The 18,542-nt window shown below is 33.6% G+C and overlaps 2 protein-coding genes across 2 annotated transcripts in view; one reads left to right on the top strand and one right to left on the bottom strand.

Moving 5' to 3' along the window:
• The window catches only part of LOC102586338 (uncharacterized protein sll0005), a 51,812-nt gene extending 47,947 nt beyond the window's left edge, over positions 1–3,865 (top strand). The window contains exons 13-16 of the mRNA XM_006340500.2: positions 572–684; positions 1,094–1,164; positions 1,963–2,161; positions 3,089–3,865. Coding sequence (XP_006340562.1) covers positions 572–684; positions 1,094–1,164; positions 1,963–2,161; positions 3,089–3,514 — 809 coding nt within the window. The 3' untranslated portion in view covers positions 3,515–3,865. The remainder of the gene's footprint in view (positions 1–571; positions 685–1,093; positions 1,165–1,962; positions 2,162–3,088) is intronic.
• Positions 3,866–6,174: 2,309 nt separating this feature from the next.
• Positions 6,175–10,294, bottom strand: LOC102597792 (U-box domain-containing protein 52-like). Its single transcript, XM_006340530.2, has 9 exons — positions 10,102–10,294; positions 9,103–9,221; positions 8,908–9,026; positions 8,551–8,765; positions 8,399–8,462; positions 7,992–8,250; positions 7,584–7,685; positions 7,089–7,517; positions 6,175–6,951 (listed from the first exon to the last, which is right to left on the bottom strand). The coding sequence occupies exons 1-9, from the start codon at positions 10,292–10,294 to the stop codon at positions 6,175–6,177; spliced, it is 2,277 nt and encodes a 758-aa protein (XP_006340592.2).
• Positions 10,295–18,542: the final 8,248 nt, after the last annotated feature.

Below are 18,542 nucleotides of genomic sequence, written 5' to 3'. Positions count from 1 at the left end.
AAGGGGAGCGGCTGCGGGTTTCCCTTGTCAAAAAAAAAAAAAAAAACTAAAAAATGGCCTCAATACTTCTAAACTAGTCCTTAAAAGCTAAATGGCCGAATTAACATAATTTTAAAACTTTAGTACATTCCACGATCGTGATCGTGGACTATAGAATCAGCTACGTCCGCAATCGCGAATGGAAGTAGAGAAAGTGGTCTTGGGGGAATCTGGCCTTCTTTGATCCTACGAGGCTTCTAATTGCCTTAATGTTGATATCCTCCTTTGAGATATCCACTTTAGCATATTGTGGATCTTGAAAGCTTCTTGAATGGATCTTCCAAGGCATCAAGCTACTGTTGTGTAATTGGAATCTCCTAAGCTCATGATGGCTTCCTTGGATGCTATCAAATAACAATGTTGCTCCCTCTCCCAGTCTGAATATGTGTAGTTTTGATGGTGCAACCAGCTTCTTTGTTTTCGTCTTGAAAACCGCTCATAGGGCAGGTTCCTTGGTGGATTGAATACTTAAGAGTATACTCATTGTGGTTCAACAAAACTGTATAGCTGTAACTTCCACTCATCTTCTCAGGATTGGCAGTGGCTGGAGATCCAAGTTTCAAAACTTTTGAAGCTGCAATTCCATATGTTGTTCGGAAGCTTCTCTCTGATAATTCTGTTGCATCGAGGAAAATTCTGCATTCGGTACTTTACAGATTTATACATTTGGTCTCTACTCATACTGTAATTGACCTTAATGGTGTTCCCGTGACATATTAAAAATCATATTTATGGATGAAATTTTGTTGACTTAATAATCTCATATCTAATTGGGGAAAATTAACTTTAGAGTCACTTAGGCATGATAGTAAATGTTTTTCTTACAATGAAGTGGGTGAAGATTTTTTTTTGAACCCTCATATTCCACTCCTTGATACTTTTATTGGAACTCGCTTCATGCTTATCTCATCTTAAGAATTTCTTCTCCTTGTTCTGTTGTACAAAATTTCTTCAATTTTTACTGATAGAGTGATAATGTTAATTAACAAATAGATGACTTTTAGACTTCTGGATCACCCTTTTCTTCAATGTTATCTCTATGTTTCCTATTCAGGTGGTATTAAACAGAAAGAAAGAATTTCAGTGGCAAAAGCTAGCTCTTTTCCTAAGAGCGGCGGCTAATAGGTAACATGGCCTTTGTTCATTGTACACTTGTTTTTTGTTTTTCTATTCAGTAGATTTTTAAGTGAATGTTAATGTTGTTTCCTAGTGTGTTCTAAATGCTTCTCCTTTGACATCCTCTTCTGTTACTTTTGCATAGAGGAAGAAAGAGACAAACTTTTCAATAGATATAGGAGATCAAAACTGCTCCGCTTTGCTACCTGGCCTTCTCATTATCTTTTATAATGTCTTTCTACTTCGCTTTCTCAGTTCTTCGTATCAATGTTTTTTATGATGCTAGAGTGTCTTCTTTCTTTTTCTTCTTTAACTGCTTCCTCAAAGGATGTAAAAACTGTTATTTCATGTATCCAGTGGTGAAAGGCACTCTGTGTCGTTGGGACTTGAGAGCAGTATTATGCGTTTGAGTGGATGGAAATATTTTAGCAGGAGAATAAGGAGGGTAGAGAAGGAAATGAGCTATTTCATCTTTTCCTTTCTTTCTCTGACGAGGAATGACAAGCTAGTGTATTGGTAATCTTTTCAAGAAGCCTGAGGAATGGGACACTGGACTAATAGCAAATTAGTGTCCCTGAACTTTTACATCTTCCCAAGCAATATTAGGAGAAATGCACATTTTGTACGTACAGCATTCATTTAAAATTTGATGCATTCTCTATTCAGTGAGGAAATCTGAAAGAATAGACTTGATGGGCCAGTTTGCTACTGCATTTGGTTGCATCTTTAGCTTCTCTTTCAGACACAATGACAATTAGAAGCTTTTTCTCGTTGTACGTATTGGATGTTGACTGCTAATTTTTTCAGGAAAGGGTTGAACACTATCACTGCACCAAATCCCCAATCATCTCTTGCTTATTTGAACACTATCATGGCACCAAATCCTCAAGCATCTCTTGCTTATTCTTCTGATGGAACCTCTGGTGTATTTGATGTTGCAAACTTGGTGTTGAGAATACTACCATCTAAAGACGGTATTGTGCTAAGAAGACTGTTAATGACAGCAGTGAGTACCTTTGCCTGATTGCCTTTGACCTGATATTCTTTTACTGTTACTTAAAATATGACAACCTGTTTCTTCTAAAAGAATCAAAGGTTTGCAAACTATGGGCCTTAAATGGGATCCGGAAAGGGACTGGGGGTTGGAAGTAGGTTCTTGCATTGAGCCATATGGTTTGTTTACTTATCTAAATTCAGAGATGGAAAAGTTGTTACCTTCTAAAAAAAAAAATAATTCAGAGATGGAAAATTCCTTCTCATTATATGCCTTTGTGTCTTGAGGAGAATATTTGGAGGTAAAAGATTAAGTTGACCTAGTAATCTCTTTTTTACACATGGAAAAACTAATCAATGTATACATGCTAAGTTGCTCGGATTCTTCACTTTCGGTGCCTCACCCATGTCGACACGACATGGGTGTGGGATCCATAACGGATTTTGCTCAACCAACTTTAGGTATTTTGACCAAAATCAATGGAGAAATTTGGGACAAATACAATAATTTCTGTAATCAAAATAAAAACTACGGTGAAATTGAAGAAAATGGAGTACCATGTATATTGAAATTTCTATGTCAATCCTTTTCCCTATATCATCTTCAAGGATTATTCTCTTGATTAATATTTTTTCCTCATAATACCTTGTAAGTTTTCCACATGATATCTCATATAACTCAATTTTTAGATATTTGAATTATATTTTGCCTAATAGTTTTTACGGGATCCGTATCTACCAAAATTTTGACTTCTGGTTCCGGTGAATGAATAATCTCCGCACCCATATCTGTACTTGGATCGGTATCCCTGAATCTTAAAATTTAGATCATGAAGAACCTGACCTCTAGATCTGCATACATATTGGGCACCCGCACCCAAGTCCGAGCAACTTAGTATACTTATTGTGTCGCAACTTGATGTCCATTTCTCTGTTGTAGGATGGTGCTTCATTAGTTAGAGCATTTATTTCCAAGGAGGCAAAGTTCTTTCGTCAACACCTTTGCAGAATTGTTGCTGATATACTGTCCCAGTGGATATTTGAAGCACTTGGAAGTAATGTAATTAGCTCCCAAATGCAGCTAACTGGTGCGCCCAATGTAATGCTAGGATCGTCTTCTGCTGTATTCTCACGGGACTATGATTGCAATTCAACCCTCAGAGATCGCCGGCTTAAACTGATTCTATTCAAGGTGTTAGGTTCTGCAAGAAAAAGTCCGATACTGATGATGAGGTTTTTATGCTCTTCATCTCTGATATTTATCAAAGCATCAGCTGTGGCTTGTCATCGATTTTTGGTTTGTCTCTCTATGGCTTACCTGGATCGTGCATCACTTGCTCCACGGGAAGTTGTAGTTGGTGCATAAAGTTTGGGTTGGACCACAGGCAGTTGAGTTATTCAATACCCTCTTTTACAAGTTAGATTTAAGGAGATTGCAACAAATCACATCTTTCAGAAGCCATGAATACCAGAATCGAGTAGCCTAGCAAAGTGGATTTTGTTTACTTGCTTGAAGCTTAAATAGAAGTTAGCACTTGCAGCGCGCAACTCTTGATGTTATAGGAAATTGTATAGGACAGGTAGTTTTAAACTTGATATCTCCTTGTGCTTGTACATACTCATTCTTATCCTTGCTGGTTCGAAAAAATCGTACAGACTAAGAAAACCAAGAAGTCTTCTTTTACTATATAAAAAATGAATGCTGCTTCTTGTATAATGTTAGGTTGAGGGTTCTTTTATGAAAAATACATAGTTCTGCATTCAGAGTCAGAGATGTTCATTTAGGGTCTGTTTGGAAATCACTGTCATTATTACTTCACCAAGGTATTACACAAAATAGTAATAAAATGACCTGTTTGTTGCTACAACAAAAATGAAGTGTAATTCGTAGGTGTCATGTTTGGTTGTACTTGTGTATAAAATTCAGTTACAACAAAAATACATAAACGTCATTTTCTAATATGAACATATAATAAGTTTTTAAAGAATAAAAGATATTACAAATGAAAAAAAAGAGAGTAAAAATTATATAAATCTCATAGTGTTAAGAGCTAATTACATCATATCCCTATTTATTTTTTTCCAAATTACAAAAATTCCTTAAAATTGTAAGATCTCGGATATATCAAGAAACCTATGGATACATAGCTCACGAATGTGGATAGAGATGTATTCGAGAGGAGATTTTTGTAAATGGTAGGGAATTATAGAGATTATGCTATCTTAATTGTGTATTTATGTAAAGAGTTTGAAAAGTTGTCTGGTAATTGAGAATTTAAAAGTATAATGGCTCTGGGGACTTACTAATTAGTTGATGAGAAACTATGTGATTTAATGTCCCTGAGAAGATGAACGATATTATATTTATAAGGTGTTTATTTGTTGGAATATTGAGCAAAGGCCCTCCATAATGATTGAACATACATGGTCTCAATATTATTATGACTCTCCATATAAACAATATGAATGGGATGGAACAAGTACTAATGTCCCCTAGATCGATGAACATGTAGAAGATAGTATCCATGAAAAGGTTATTATAGTTAGATGTTGGATAGCGACAATCTCTTGTGCCAAGATCCGCGCGCGACTTGTTATTATCTCCTGTTGATTGGACACTATCATGAGGTTAAAGTGTGTATATATATATATGTTGGTAAATTTTAGAAGTATGAGTTATTAGAAAGCAAAGAAGTCAAGAAGAACATTGGTAGAAGAACATTTTATTGATGTCCTCAGATTACATTTATAAGACTGTAATGAAAAACAGAAAGCAGTAAATCACGACTAGCATATTCCTAACTCACTAACTTACTCCTAAATAATAGGAATAGATGGCTAACAACTAATTGACTAAGTCTTATCTAATATAAAGCAGTAAAAGTAAAATTAACTGCAGTTGAAAAAGCAAATTCCTAACAATATATAGTTGCCATGTGCAATGGCATTGTAGTTAAACAAGGATAATTAAGCTACTGCTTGTGGCTGGCTACTCAATGATGCGCTTATGTAACTTGTTTGAGGGCCCAACCATTCATTCAGCTTGGTACAGGTCATACTTACTATATGTAACTTGTTTGAGGGGTTTCCATAATTAGGACCCAAAGGGCTCGAGTGAGTTTTGGGCAACAAACTGCCTCTACATATTTTCTGACAGTTCAGAATGGGGTGAAGGTAGTGGCGGATCCAGGAGTTTAAGTTGAGTTATTTTTTTGATATAAAAGTATAAGTTGAGTGATTTTATAGATACAAAACAAAGTTCAATGATTTTGCTAGATAAATTCTCAAAATTGAGATATTAACTCGAGAGAAAACTATGGGAGTGAGAAAATGCCAAGATTTATTATACATCTTGTCAACTTCACATGGTACAAATATTTCACCAGAAAATGACTCCAATATATTACATTATTGTTTACAACTCAATAAAGTGAACATCCACTACAACTGTTATCCAGATGTCTAGGGCTCACTGTTCACTTGGAACCATAAGGTTAAAAAACTATTTACAAGTTACAATGCAAATATTATTATTTTATCACTCCCAAATTTCTCTGCCCTTGGAATCTAACCCAAAATTGAACACATTATACAACAAAGTCACAGTATGCTGTGATAAGCTTCAGTGGCATCCACGCCCGAGCTGTGGATCCTTCTATATACAACAGAAGAATAGCAAAAAACTACAGTTGCTATTCTGAATTATTTATGTACTGGTTAACTAAAATTATTCATCCCCTGATCCTGCACATCATAGAGGGGTCAGCTCCACTTACAAAAGACAAAAAAAAATATATACTACAACATTTAAGTACCTGATTGTTTTTCTTGTGAATAAGATGGAGTTGAAACACTTTTGATACTTAGTCCAGAATTCGCTCGAGGTTCACTTGACATTTCCTGCTCATAATGTATTACAACTTACTTTCTTTGTCACAAATCACTAGCAAGATATTCACACGCTACTAGATATATAGTTCATTTTCTAACTAGTATTAACAATAAGATATAGAAGAATTTATTGATTCACCAACTTGCCTGTGATGTATATGCTTGGCTGTGGCTGGGGGAGGGGCAAGCACTTCCACCTATCACCAAGGGACCCATATTTTCTTCGCCCAATGCTCTCAATCGACTAAGCTCAGGTAAGACTATTTTGCCCAGGTCTGGCCGATCCTTCCGCCTCAGTTCTGCACATTGGAGTGCTAGCTTTGCAAAATTCAAGGTCTCTTCGATTGGCCAATCAGAAATCGAAGGATCTAGTATCTCTATAAGCTCTTCCCCCTTCTCAATGCATCGAGAAACATAATGAGTTATGCCCATTGCTTGCTTGGCTGTTATCAATTGCAGAAGAAGAATTCCTAAGGAATAAACATCTGATTTAACCCCAAGCATGCCTGTTTGTTGATACTCTGGATCAATATAGCAAAATGTGCCAGCTGCAGATGTCATCCGGTATTGTGTTACTTCTTCAGTAGTAGAAGGAGGGATAAGCCTTGATAGTCCAACATCACTAATCTTGGTTACAAAATTATGGTCAAGAAGAATGTTTCCAGGTTTGAGGTCACGGTGGACCAGAGGTTCTGGCTTGGTCTGGTGAAGAAACAGCAAGCCAGTGGCAATCTCCGCTGCAATACGAAATCTAAGCTGCCATGAGAGTGTTGATTTTTTATCTCCACGTCGCATGAGACGTTCCTCTAAACTTCCATTTGCCATGTACTCATATATCAAACAACCATATTCTGGGCAAGCTCCAAGAAGTAGTACCATATTAGGATGCCTCATACGACTCAGGACTTCAACCTGCGTTAAATAGATACAAAAGCGAAAACTACTTAATATACTTAACACTATCATTTCTTAGGCTTCCAGAAGATATGTCCTTGAAACTGCACTTTTTGTTTCATAAACACACATTAAGTTCAATATGCATACTGTACCTCTTGCTGAAATTGAGATCTTCCTTGTGCTGCGTCTGGACGTAAGACCTTAACTGCTACTGGTGTGTGATCAAGATAACATTTGTAGACAGGACCATATCCTCCTTCTCCAACCTTGAGAGAATCAGAGAAAAATTGTGTTGCCTCTTCAATTTCTTCAATGTTGTACCTCCTATATCTAAAATCAACTTGACCTAAGTTCATCATTGCTTTCTCCCTCTCTTCTGCTTCTTTATGGGCTTGCATTTCAGCATCTACTCTTCTTTTTGATTCAAGTTCTGCAAGCCTTTGAGCTGCTTCAGCAGTTTCCATGGCAACCCTATATTTATCTCTCTCCTTCTCTGCTGTTACCTTTGCAGCTTCCTCTGCAAGCCGTGCCTCCTCCAGTCTCTTTTCTTCTTCCACCCGCCATAGATTGAGCTCCACTGACTACACATATAGCATATAAAAAAACTATCCTATTCCATTGATAAGTATGAGATGAGTTTTTTTCACCTTCTGTTTTGCTGTCAGTGCTTCTTTGCATGCTGTACTGTACAAGTCCATTGTCCTCTGAAGCTCCATCTTTAGCCTTCTCATTTCGGCCTCTCCATCGTCCTTTGAATTTTAAACAGTGATGTTAATACTTAACAGTGATTATGCTTCTGTATGAGCTTCAAATATAATTAAAGAAATTAGGTGGCTATGCATTATGCTTCCTAGGTTCAACTTACTATTCTCCTAGCTTGTTGCTTTCAGTTCTCCGTATATAGCTCATAACGTGAATTAAGACTACTCAAGAAGGGTAACTGAGCAGTAAACCACAATATATTGTATATTGCATTAAGGATACATTGGTTTTCGTCGATATCAAGTGTTTCCTGAAGAAGTTACTTGTGTAGCATACAAAGAAGGTAAACTTACAGTCTCAAATGAGGATAATGAGAAGTCATTGAAAGAGCTGAGCTCACTCCCCCTAGCTCCCAAGCGCTCCGAGCCAAAGCTACTATCTGAACTTGTTGATATTTGTGAAATACGTCCAGAATCCATGCCATCATACATCAAGGAGGATGTACGATCAGTGCTTGGCCTACCAGAGCTGACGAATGATAAATCCGTATCCGCTTCAGAAAGGTCAGAAAAAATCCTTGAAGGGATGACTCTTCGTCTATCAAATGGTGACCTGCTTCCAAAACTTGCTGGCTTTAGTGTTGTATACATTATATATAATTAAGCAGAACATCTTATTCTTTTGTAGCAATAGCAATAGCCATAAAGATGTTCAAATAGGTGTAGCAATAGCAATAACAATACCAGGTCTTTAAACTTACCCAATTTTTCTGCTGTCATCAGTTACGAATGATCGTCGTTGAGACCTGTCACCGACTGATCCAACTGCACATGTAGTTACTTGACAAGGTAAGTTAAAAAAAAAAGTACTGATATTAAGAAAAAAAGCAGGCAAAAAACATGGATGTCATACTATGGATGGCCCTGTTAGTTGCAGTAGGGGTAAAACCACCACTATGAACATGTTCTTCCAATTGCTGTATTTTCTTATAAAGAGGCGATGCCATAGGGGCCGGGCGAGAAGCATTTTTCACAGAAGAGATCTTTGACTTTGAGATGACATAAACAGTACAGAAATCTGGTGCTCCCTTTGATACACTGCTTGGTATATCTGTAACCTTCAACCGTCTGTCACAGATACTTGAGTTATGAGTCTTTATATTACATCTTTAACCAAACATTCAACAAATGCAATATGGGACACGATATTTCTGACTTCGCTACTGATGCATTATGTATTTGGGAGTTGGTTAATGTTAAAAGATATGACCTGATAAAGCCATGCCTAGATGCTCCAAGAACCAAATTTTGAATGGCAGCACTAGATAAATATTCTGTTAGTGCTTTTGGTACATCTGCATCTTCAAGTATTACATCCAAGCAACGAATCTGTTCAAAACAAAAAACAGATGAAAGAAAAAAGATTGATATTGTTGATGAAAATGTGATTGAAAAGAGTGCTTACATCTTTACGTGTACAAAAGCAATGGAAAGTAAGAAACAATTCTTTGGTTTGTTTCTCAAGGTTTTGGCCGTGTGGAGATAAATTTCCATCTACAACATGAACACCACCACAGTTTCCATCTGCATATTTTCATCACATCATTAGGAATTCAAACTCATCTCTGGACTTGGATCATGTACACTTATGATCAACCAAGTAAACTAAGGCAAAGATTATATATGAAATGAAATACCCATTGTCATGACGATGAGGGAATATATGTACCATTTGGTAGACAAACAAAATATACATGCAGCATTTTTTAACGAGTGATATGTTTGTTCTAAATCACAAAATTTAGCAATATATTTATCCCGGATCATGTTTGACCTTAAAAAATATGCTAGTTATTATTGTTTCTAGGGATAAGGTACAAGTACCCCTACACTATGACCGAAATCCCAAAGACACTCCTTAATTAAACTAAGGTCTTATTACCCCTGAACCTTTTTTTTTTGTTGTTGTAATTTTGTACACTTTTTTGGCTTACGTGACATCCAAATATCTCCCACGCGCCTCAACTACGTGGAGTCACGGAGTGCGCCACGTAAGCCAAAAGTTGTACAAAATTACAACAAAAAAATGACTTCGGAGGTAATAGGACCTTAGTTTAGTTAAGGTGTATCTTTGGAATTTCGGTCATAGTCTAGAGGGGTACTTGTGCCTTATCCCTTGTTTCTATTTTATGAGCGCTCTGTAAAGTTACATTATTGTCTTGTCACGTCAAATTATTGGCGAAGTCATATATTTAATTTATAAACATTTTCTTATTGTTTAAACAGAAAACCGAATCATTAAGGACCAAAAACGATAAACCAATAAAAATTATAAGCGTATTTATAGACTGAAAACCAATAAACCGAATCGATAATACATAAAATCAAATTCAAAGATATACACACAAGAAGAATTGATTTAAGGGAAACATTATATATAATGAAAGAGAGATGGGAATCATACATTGTGAAGCAATAGGCTTGGTGACAACATGAATAAGAACAAGAGTTTGTCCTCTCTTAACCAAATTATCAGTAGCCCATTTTATTGCATATTGGCTTCCTTTATCTTTATCAATAGCAAGTGCAACTACTCCTGTCCCATTTCCATTACCCTTTTTGCTTCCAGGGCTTCCCTTACTATTTGGGAGCCACATTTTATCCTTTTTCAATAATTTCAACTTACTAAACATTCATCATATGTCAAAGTTCCCTCTTTAATTCTTCTCTTTCCCTATACTTGGGATATATATTTTCAATTTATTTTTAAAAAAAATTCAAAGTGATTGTTTAGATGACTACAAGAAAATATTATGTAACAACCACCGAATTGTTTGCTTAATATGAGAAGAATCGAAAATGTCTCCATTGTGTGTGTATCATTGTATGGTCACAATAAGTAAACACTCTAAAATTATTTATAATAAAAAAAAAAATCTTTTTTTTCCTTTCCCTCATTGTTTATTTTCATATTTCTTTCCTTCATTTATGGATTACTCAATTCTATGCCTATATTTTATAATTTATCTCTTCCTAATTTTATGCAAAATCCCAAAAAATCTTATTTTTACTAACACTCATCATTTTTTTTTCCTAAATATCCGACGTGTTTTTTTTTCTTACAAATTCGAAGTGTTCCAATGGAAAAAAATAAATAAGAAAACAGAAAAGAAAACATTTACATAGGAGTTCATGTAGCAAAATATATCAAGTTTGTTGTAACTTCAGGCCAAAGCTTTTACAAACTTCTAAGCTTCCTTTCTTTAAGGGGCATATCTAGAGGGATTTCGTGGGTTCACGCGACTGCATGCTCCCCTTTCTAGATCATATATATTAGTGTTATATTTTAAAAAAAATATTTACTATAGTGGTTTCTAGCACACATTTAAAATTTAGGCTTTAGGTGGTCATGAGTTGGAATCTCACGTGTTGCAGCGTTTAAAGCCTTTTTTCCTTCTTCAAATTTTGTAAAGAGCAAGCAGTTTTTTTTAGTACTCATTGATCCAAAAAAAAAAAAATACTTGTGTAATTTTTTAACATTCTTTGTAAAATTTCTAGCTCCATCACTGAAGTACCTCTAGGTGTGGACAAAAATTTAAATCTTATATCTATCTTATTTTTGGGAAAAAAACTAAAGTACACAAATATAGAGACTTAATAACCACTATATAACAATAGTTTTATTTTTCACCTACACAACAATATCTCTTTTCAAATATAGGAAATATATTTTTAAAAAACAAAAAAAAACATGAAGCATAGTAATAATGACCCACGATTTTCTCCCATTCTTTTATCTTCTACAATTTACTCAAATTGGTTATATGTTCTCTCCCATAAAAAAAAATGACTTTTAACCAAAACAACCTCTCTACCTCCTTATTCTGAAAGATTATTCAATTATAGATACCAACATCGTTTCAATTCTACTTCAACACAACAGACGATGGGACGCATCATATATGTGTGATAACTAACGACTGAATTGGTGATTCTTTTAATTAATGTATGTAACATATTGGTGTTTTTATTTCTGGCTTATAACTATTTGGGTGGTATATGTTTTTTTGTTACAGTAATTTTATTTCTTGAATTTTAATTCGAAATACGACCATATTAGGATTGTATGATTGTATAGGACGATGTATTTTAAGTCGTTTAAAAACATCATTTTTCGGAATTGAAATTGGATAGATAATGTGGCGTAATTGATAGTGTATAATAACTTGTTATTAATCTGTCGGTTCGTGATTGTTTTTTTGGCATCTGTTTTGGTGTAATTGTGAGGGTTTTTTTAAGTTGATTATGACGGTGTATTATTGATTGTATTTTGATAGATTATTTGGTGAAATTGATGGTCTATTTTGAGTCATGTATTAACGTCATTCCGTGAATATTTTTTGGTAAATAGGTTGGTTGATAGTGTATTTTTTGTAAATGATATAGTGTAATCAATATTGTATATTAGGTTTTTAATAAACATCAACACCCTTTATTTATTTTGGTATAGTTTGTTGGTGCAATTGACGTATTCTTGGTACATGTATTGAAGTAATTGTTAGTTTTTTGGTGTTTTGTAAACACCATATTTGAGATAAATGAATTTGTTGTTAATGACTTTTGTAAACACCATATTTGATATATATGAATTAAGGTATATCCATTGAAAGTTTAGAGAAGAAATAATAAATTGGTTATATTATTTATTAGATTGTGTTGGTATAGTTCATACTAGAAAACTAACTTAGGTTATAAATCATTTTGTATACCAATAAGATGAACATTTTCATATAAGCAAAAAAAGTTTTGTAAACCAATCTGTTTAATTTGAACACATTGTAAACACCATTCTCTTTATATGTGATATATGTGATAATACTTATTTAATAAATTCACTAAATATTATGGAGATTGACTAACAATAAGTTGTAATCTAACACAGGTAAGTATGCGGATTACAATATTGAAGGAGTGATATATGATGCGAACACCAAATACGAAGGCTTAATTACTAGCTTTCCAATTGGGTGTGGACACAACAATTTTTCATTTAAAACTCAAATGTGTCGTGAGTGGTCCATCTCCACCAATGAAGATTCATAACGATATGGGTGTCCAAGTTTATTTAGATAAAAAAAAATATAATTTTGATTACTTTTCAAAGTATCCATTATGTGTAACATGTGTGGATAGAGTTATGGAAGTTATTCAGTACCAAATTGGTGTCCAAACAACAAGGTAAGAAATTATCAGATCAAATACCCTATGTTTGACTGGTGTGGATCCAATTTTGGATGAATTTATTGAAGGAACTGAAATAATCTCGAATCCTCAACACGATTTGGTGGCAGATCTAAGATCAAATTTATCCAAACAAGCACATTATATCAGAAGTTATGAAACGATATGCATTTTTAAGGGAATTTTGTTTCATTGCTACTAGGTCGAGTACTACTTGGTAAGAAATATATTTTCGTATATCAATTATTCAATATATATTTCAACAACTTACCATGCCTATTTGTGATTGTATTTTAACAGTTATTATCTGAAATGTCCTATCAATAATTGTTCATGACTTTTTAAATCATCGTGTTTGAATAAGTCTGATTTATTCAAAATGAGGAAATTTTGCGATACACATATGTGTCCATTGAAGGACAACATTCATACAAAGCGTCAGTCTACTAGTGGTGTGATTGGTGCAATGTTAATCAAAAAATTTGTTGATGCAAAAATAATTTACACACCTACTGACATACAAGCAGACATGATAAGGATACATGAAATTTCATTAACATACATGCAAGCATGGAGATGAAAGGAAAAGGCTTTCAAGAAATTGAGAGGTGATCCTGTAGAATCATATGGAAAAATACCGATGTATTTATATATATTGGAAACAACATATCAAGGGACAATTGTGAATTATAAAAAAAAGATGAAAATTGTTTTTTATATTCATTTACAATATTTTGATGTCAGTATTAGAGGATGAGAGTATTGTCGACCAATAGTGGCAGTCGACGGTACACATTTAAAATTAACTTATAAAGGAAAAATGTTGATAGCTAGCACATTGAATTCGAGGTATGATATTTATTGTTAAAAGATATTTAATTTGTTTTATATATATTTGTATATTGTTCATATATCAATTTAAGTTTGTGGCTTATGGTGTAAAATCTGGTTTGTTTATAGGACACATCTTGCTACTTGCATACGACATTGTTGATTCAGAAAATGACAATTCATGGTTGTGATTTTTTGAGAATTTCAAAAATACATTTGGTGATAGAGACGGTATGTGCTTTGTTTCTGATAGAAATAAGAGTATATGATTATCTCGAATTTCGACATTATGCATGTATTTATCATCTGTGGACCAATTTATTAAAGAAAACACGTGGAGATACTAAAGAGGTGAGAAAATTATTCTTCAGTTTGGCAAAAACATATACTATGCAAGAATTTGATGAACTGATGGGAAGAATGGATCAGATTAATCCAAAATACCGTGCATATATATCTAGAGAAAGCAAATTATGAAAAATGACCTTGTTTGAATACAATAGTAAAGAGGACGTGGACATTAACAAGTAACATTGTGAAGTCAATAAATAATGCTATTCTGGTTGGAAGAAAGTTGTCAGTGGTGCCTTTGTTGGAATTTGTGCGCAAAACATTTTAAGCTTGAAATGAGAAACACAATGAAGAAGGTAGAAAAACTACAACAACCTTAACCAATAAGTACAATGAAATGTTGTAGGACAATAAAAATATGTTGCATCGTATGATTGCAAGTATTAACAATTCTTTAAGGTTTTATAGAATGTTGGTTTTTTTAATTATTAATTTGGTTTGTTTTCAAATGAAGGTGCGTGCATCAACAGAATATCTTCATACAATTATAGATGGTGCAAAAAGATTCACGGTCTGTCTAAATACTTGGATGTGTAGTTGTGGAAGATTTCAGCATGATGAGATTTCTTGTAGTCACGAAGTTGTAGCTATCAGATACAGAAACAAACATCGTGAAGATTACTGTTCAGTCTATTATAGTAATAAGAATTTTCAAGATACTTATGCAATTCCAATTGAACCATTGCCTTGCGAAAGCACTTGGGATATTCCATCGCATATTTTGAAAGAGATAATGATACCACCAATTGCAAGTAAACTACTATGCAGACCACCAAATAACGACCGTAAGAAGTGCTTCAACGAAGTAAAAGTCAAGAGGATTAAAGTCACTTGTAGTAAATGTGGTACACCCGAGAATAAGAAAAAGACTTACCCTAAATTTGCGCAACAGAATCAACATTGGTGTATAATTGTTTTATTTTTTTGGATTTTACAAAAAAAATTATGCATTTGAATTTTTTTGGTTTATGTTGAAATTTGAATTTTTTTGATGAATGTTACTTGCACTTATATCCAACATTGATTAATGTTGATTGGCTTATTCATATTAGTGGTGAATTAATTGCTACAACATTGGTGTTAACATGTTTGTCGTATAGACTTACCTTTTTATACACAAATATATATAAACTAGGTAAATTATTCGTGCTTCGCATGGAGATTGAACTATTTTATTAAGCTTACATATGATTATTTGGTAATAATCATAATTTTGATACATACATTACATTGTCAAGAACATTTTATCTTAAGGCAAAATGTTCCTTCGAAATTTGAAAGTGCTATATTTTTTCAATTTTCATTTTTGTTATACAAAATTATGAGTCATAGAGAGATTTAAGTATAAGAAAGAAGTCTAAGAAAATCTCTATGAAATAGTTGGTTAGAAGTAACGAAATTTTCTAAATTCCAAGAAGTTATAAAGAACAACATCAGACGTTAAAGTAGAGACCAAAAAGCCTCGAACAACAACCTCCCAAGTATTGTGGAACATCACGTCCATACAAGAACATAATCAATTAAATTCAAATTGAGGACCTTCGGCTCCTTTCTTATGAACCTCTGTCAATCTCTTTTTTATTATAGTATGTCGTATCATGTATATGTTAAAAATGACCCTAAAATTGTTAGTATCATAAAGGTTTTTCCTCATTGTCTCAGATAGTCATTACTATTGCTTAAGTTTCATATCACCGGCCCCAACTTATTTGGAATTGAACCATAGTTATTGTTATGGCTATAGTATGCAGTTACAAAGAATTAATGCAATGATCAGCCAAGCAGTAGGTGACATCTCAATGAAACTTTTAACAACTGAATATTCTAAACCAAAATTTTGATACATAACATATTAAAATCTCACATCATAATTTTGTGAGCACTTGAACTCACAAATATCCATAAATAATAATAAAGACGGTCTTACTTTCCTAACAATCAAGAAGAAAAAGGCATGTGGCTTAACATATTTTTCAAAAAGATAGTCTGTCGGGTTGTATCCAAGTTTACAGTTCACAAATTTAATTGAAAGAAGCCAAAAGAAAGAGTTATCACTACAATAAAAATAATCTTTAACAACAATTAATAGCTTAATACCTCTAAATATGTATTTTCAGAGGCAATTAGTAATCTCTATAAATGTCCCTAAAGTCTATATATAGCAACATTGAATCTAATGACAATTAATTAATGTCAGTAAAGGCTCTAGCTCTCTTCGTTAATGTGCATATTTATTGTCGATAAAAATTATATTTGTTATAGTGTATTTTGGACGTCTGTTAGTTTCAAGAAAACTTAATCTCTTATTATGCCCAAAAAGAAAAGAGGAAGAAATATGGCAAATTAGTCAACTTGTGATAGAAAAAGTGGACTAATTGTCTCTATACTAATATTCTAAGAAGAGTACAATGACCTGCAAAATGTTTGTATTTAAGATAAAACAATCAAAATAATATACTAAGTGTGGCAAGCAAGAGAGCAATTTGTTTTGTTCTTTTAACAAACTTCACCATTGGTTTCGTATTAGTGATCACATATTTATTGTTGTGTGCTATCAAATATAGCACAACCCACAATAAATTTTCCCAAAAGGTGTAAGAAGAAACTTGTAGAAAAGGACAAAAGAGAAGATCAATTTTCGATAATCCTTATGGGAATTCTTAAAAGAATTCTACAAAAGTCACCAAATAGAAAAAACAAATTGCAATAGTTACATGAATCAATATGACTTACAGTAAAAGATTAAGCTTCATGAAATAGGAGGAGAAAAACTTTAAGGAATGAAACATGATGAGTCCACAAATTGGACTCATTTAGGGCTATATTTTGATAGAATTAGTGTTCTCAAATGCATATTTTGTCTCAATATTTGATGAAAACCCTAAAGTTTCAGGTATTTGAAGTTTGAGGGAAAGCATGGATACTACTTAGCAAAAAGGAACAAAAGTAGTTGAAAGAACGAAGAAATGAAGATCTGAGATCGCTAAACCCGTTCGACGAGTCGCCAAAAGGTCTTATCCTCGCTTTTTGTTCCAGTGTGCTGAGCCCTGAAGGAAAGGATCAAATCGGCGGTGAAAAGGAGCAGTCGGCCTGTCACCGAACAGTTCCGCAAAGCAGTACTGAGTCGCCTAATGATCCAAAATACGACGATGCTAAAGGCTAACGCAAGACGGCGATGAACTAGACCAAAGGGCAGATCTCCGAATTAATCGGCGATTCCGACTAATTTCGTGAGTGATCCTTCGCAGCACAGATTTTTGAAAACTATAAATACTCGTTGAGAATTATTATTCTAGTATCGAATTTTTAGCTTTGAACAGTAATTTTTCAGACTTTGCTTCTATTTTTGAGTTCTAAGTTTGGAGAGGGTTTTGAAGAACTTGAAGATTCAAAGGGTTTCAACTCCAAGAAATTGGACTTGGGTCTTGTAGATTCTTCACTCTTGTCTTGTTTTAAGACTTAAATCTTCATACCCATTCGAATGCAAACTCATATTGGTATAAATTTCTATCTCTTTTACATGTCTAACTAAAACTCCAATTCTTGGGGTGTGATTTTGTGAATATGGGTTAGATTATTTGTTGGGTTTTGCTTGTTGATGATTTATTTGTAGTGCTCACTCTCTCGAGCTGAGTGATTGGGTCAACATGAGGTTCAGCTCGAGAGAGTGAACCCTAGTCCCTGTCCCATACACTCAGCTCGAGAGAGTGAGCACTACAAAAAAATGCTCAATTTATGGGGGTCATTTTGTCAATTTGTGGCATTTTTGGGACCACACAAATTAAATTGTGGCGATTTTTTAAAACGCTACAATTACACAAATTCTATAGCATTTGTTTGATGATTTAGGTTGTTGCTAGTCAATCTCTTATCCAAGGTGAAGTAAGCTCTAACCCCGGATCAATCTGAAACAAAAAAATATATACATAATTAGATAAACATATATTGATACATATATATATATATATATATTTGTATGTCTTGAAAAAATTAATGAAAGTTCACTTCATCCCCAAAGCAAATTCATATAAAGCTTTGGTTTGAAAAAAAAAAAATTATGGATGAGAGAAATTTATTTTGATGTTCTCTCATACACACTTATGTGAATAATAACGATTTCATGATTATTTCTACGGAAACAAAAGCTAGGTGTACGGAATAGGAAAATACATATTTTTAAGTTATACTTATATTGATCACAATCTCATGTGAAAAATTATCCTTTAATTTGCACTAGTCAAATCCAATCAAGAATAAAACTATTACATGATATTTAAATAAACAAAAATAAAATTGAGGCTTACCTGAAATCAATTGAAGGTCCCCTATAAATAACTTTACAATGTGATGAAAGTTTTAACAAAACCTGAAATATGTAAAGGCATTAATGTGTTAGGTTTAACAACTTGTAAAATACAAAATGTCTACAAATTAAATAATACTAAGATCAATATTTACATTTAAAATTAAGATCAATATTTA

This window comes from Solanum tuberosum, unplaced genomic scaffold, assembly GCF_000226075.1.
Source record: "Solanum tuberosum cultivar DM 1-3 516 R44 unplaced genomic scaffold, SolTub_3.0 scf00019, whole genome shotgun sequence".
NCBI classification, from domain to species: Eukaryota; Viridiplantae; Streptophyta; class Magnoliopsida; order Solanales; family Solanaceae; genus Solanum; species Solanum tuberosum.
The sequence above is the reverse complement of the archived record's forward strand: the minus strand, read 5'-3'. Positions and strand labels throughout refer to the sequence as shown.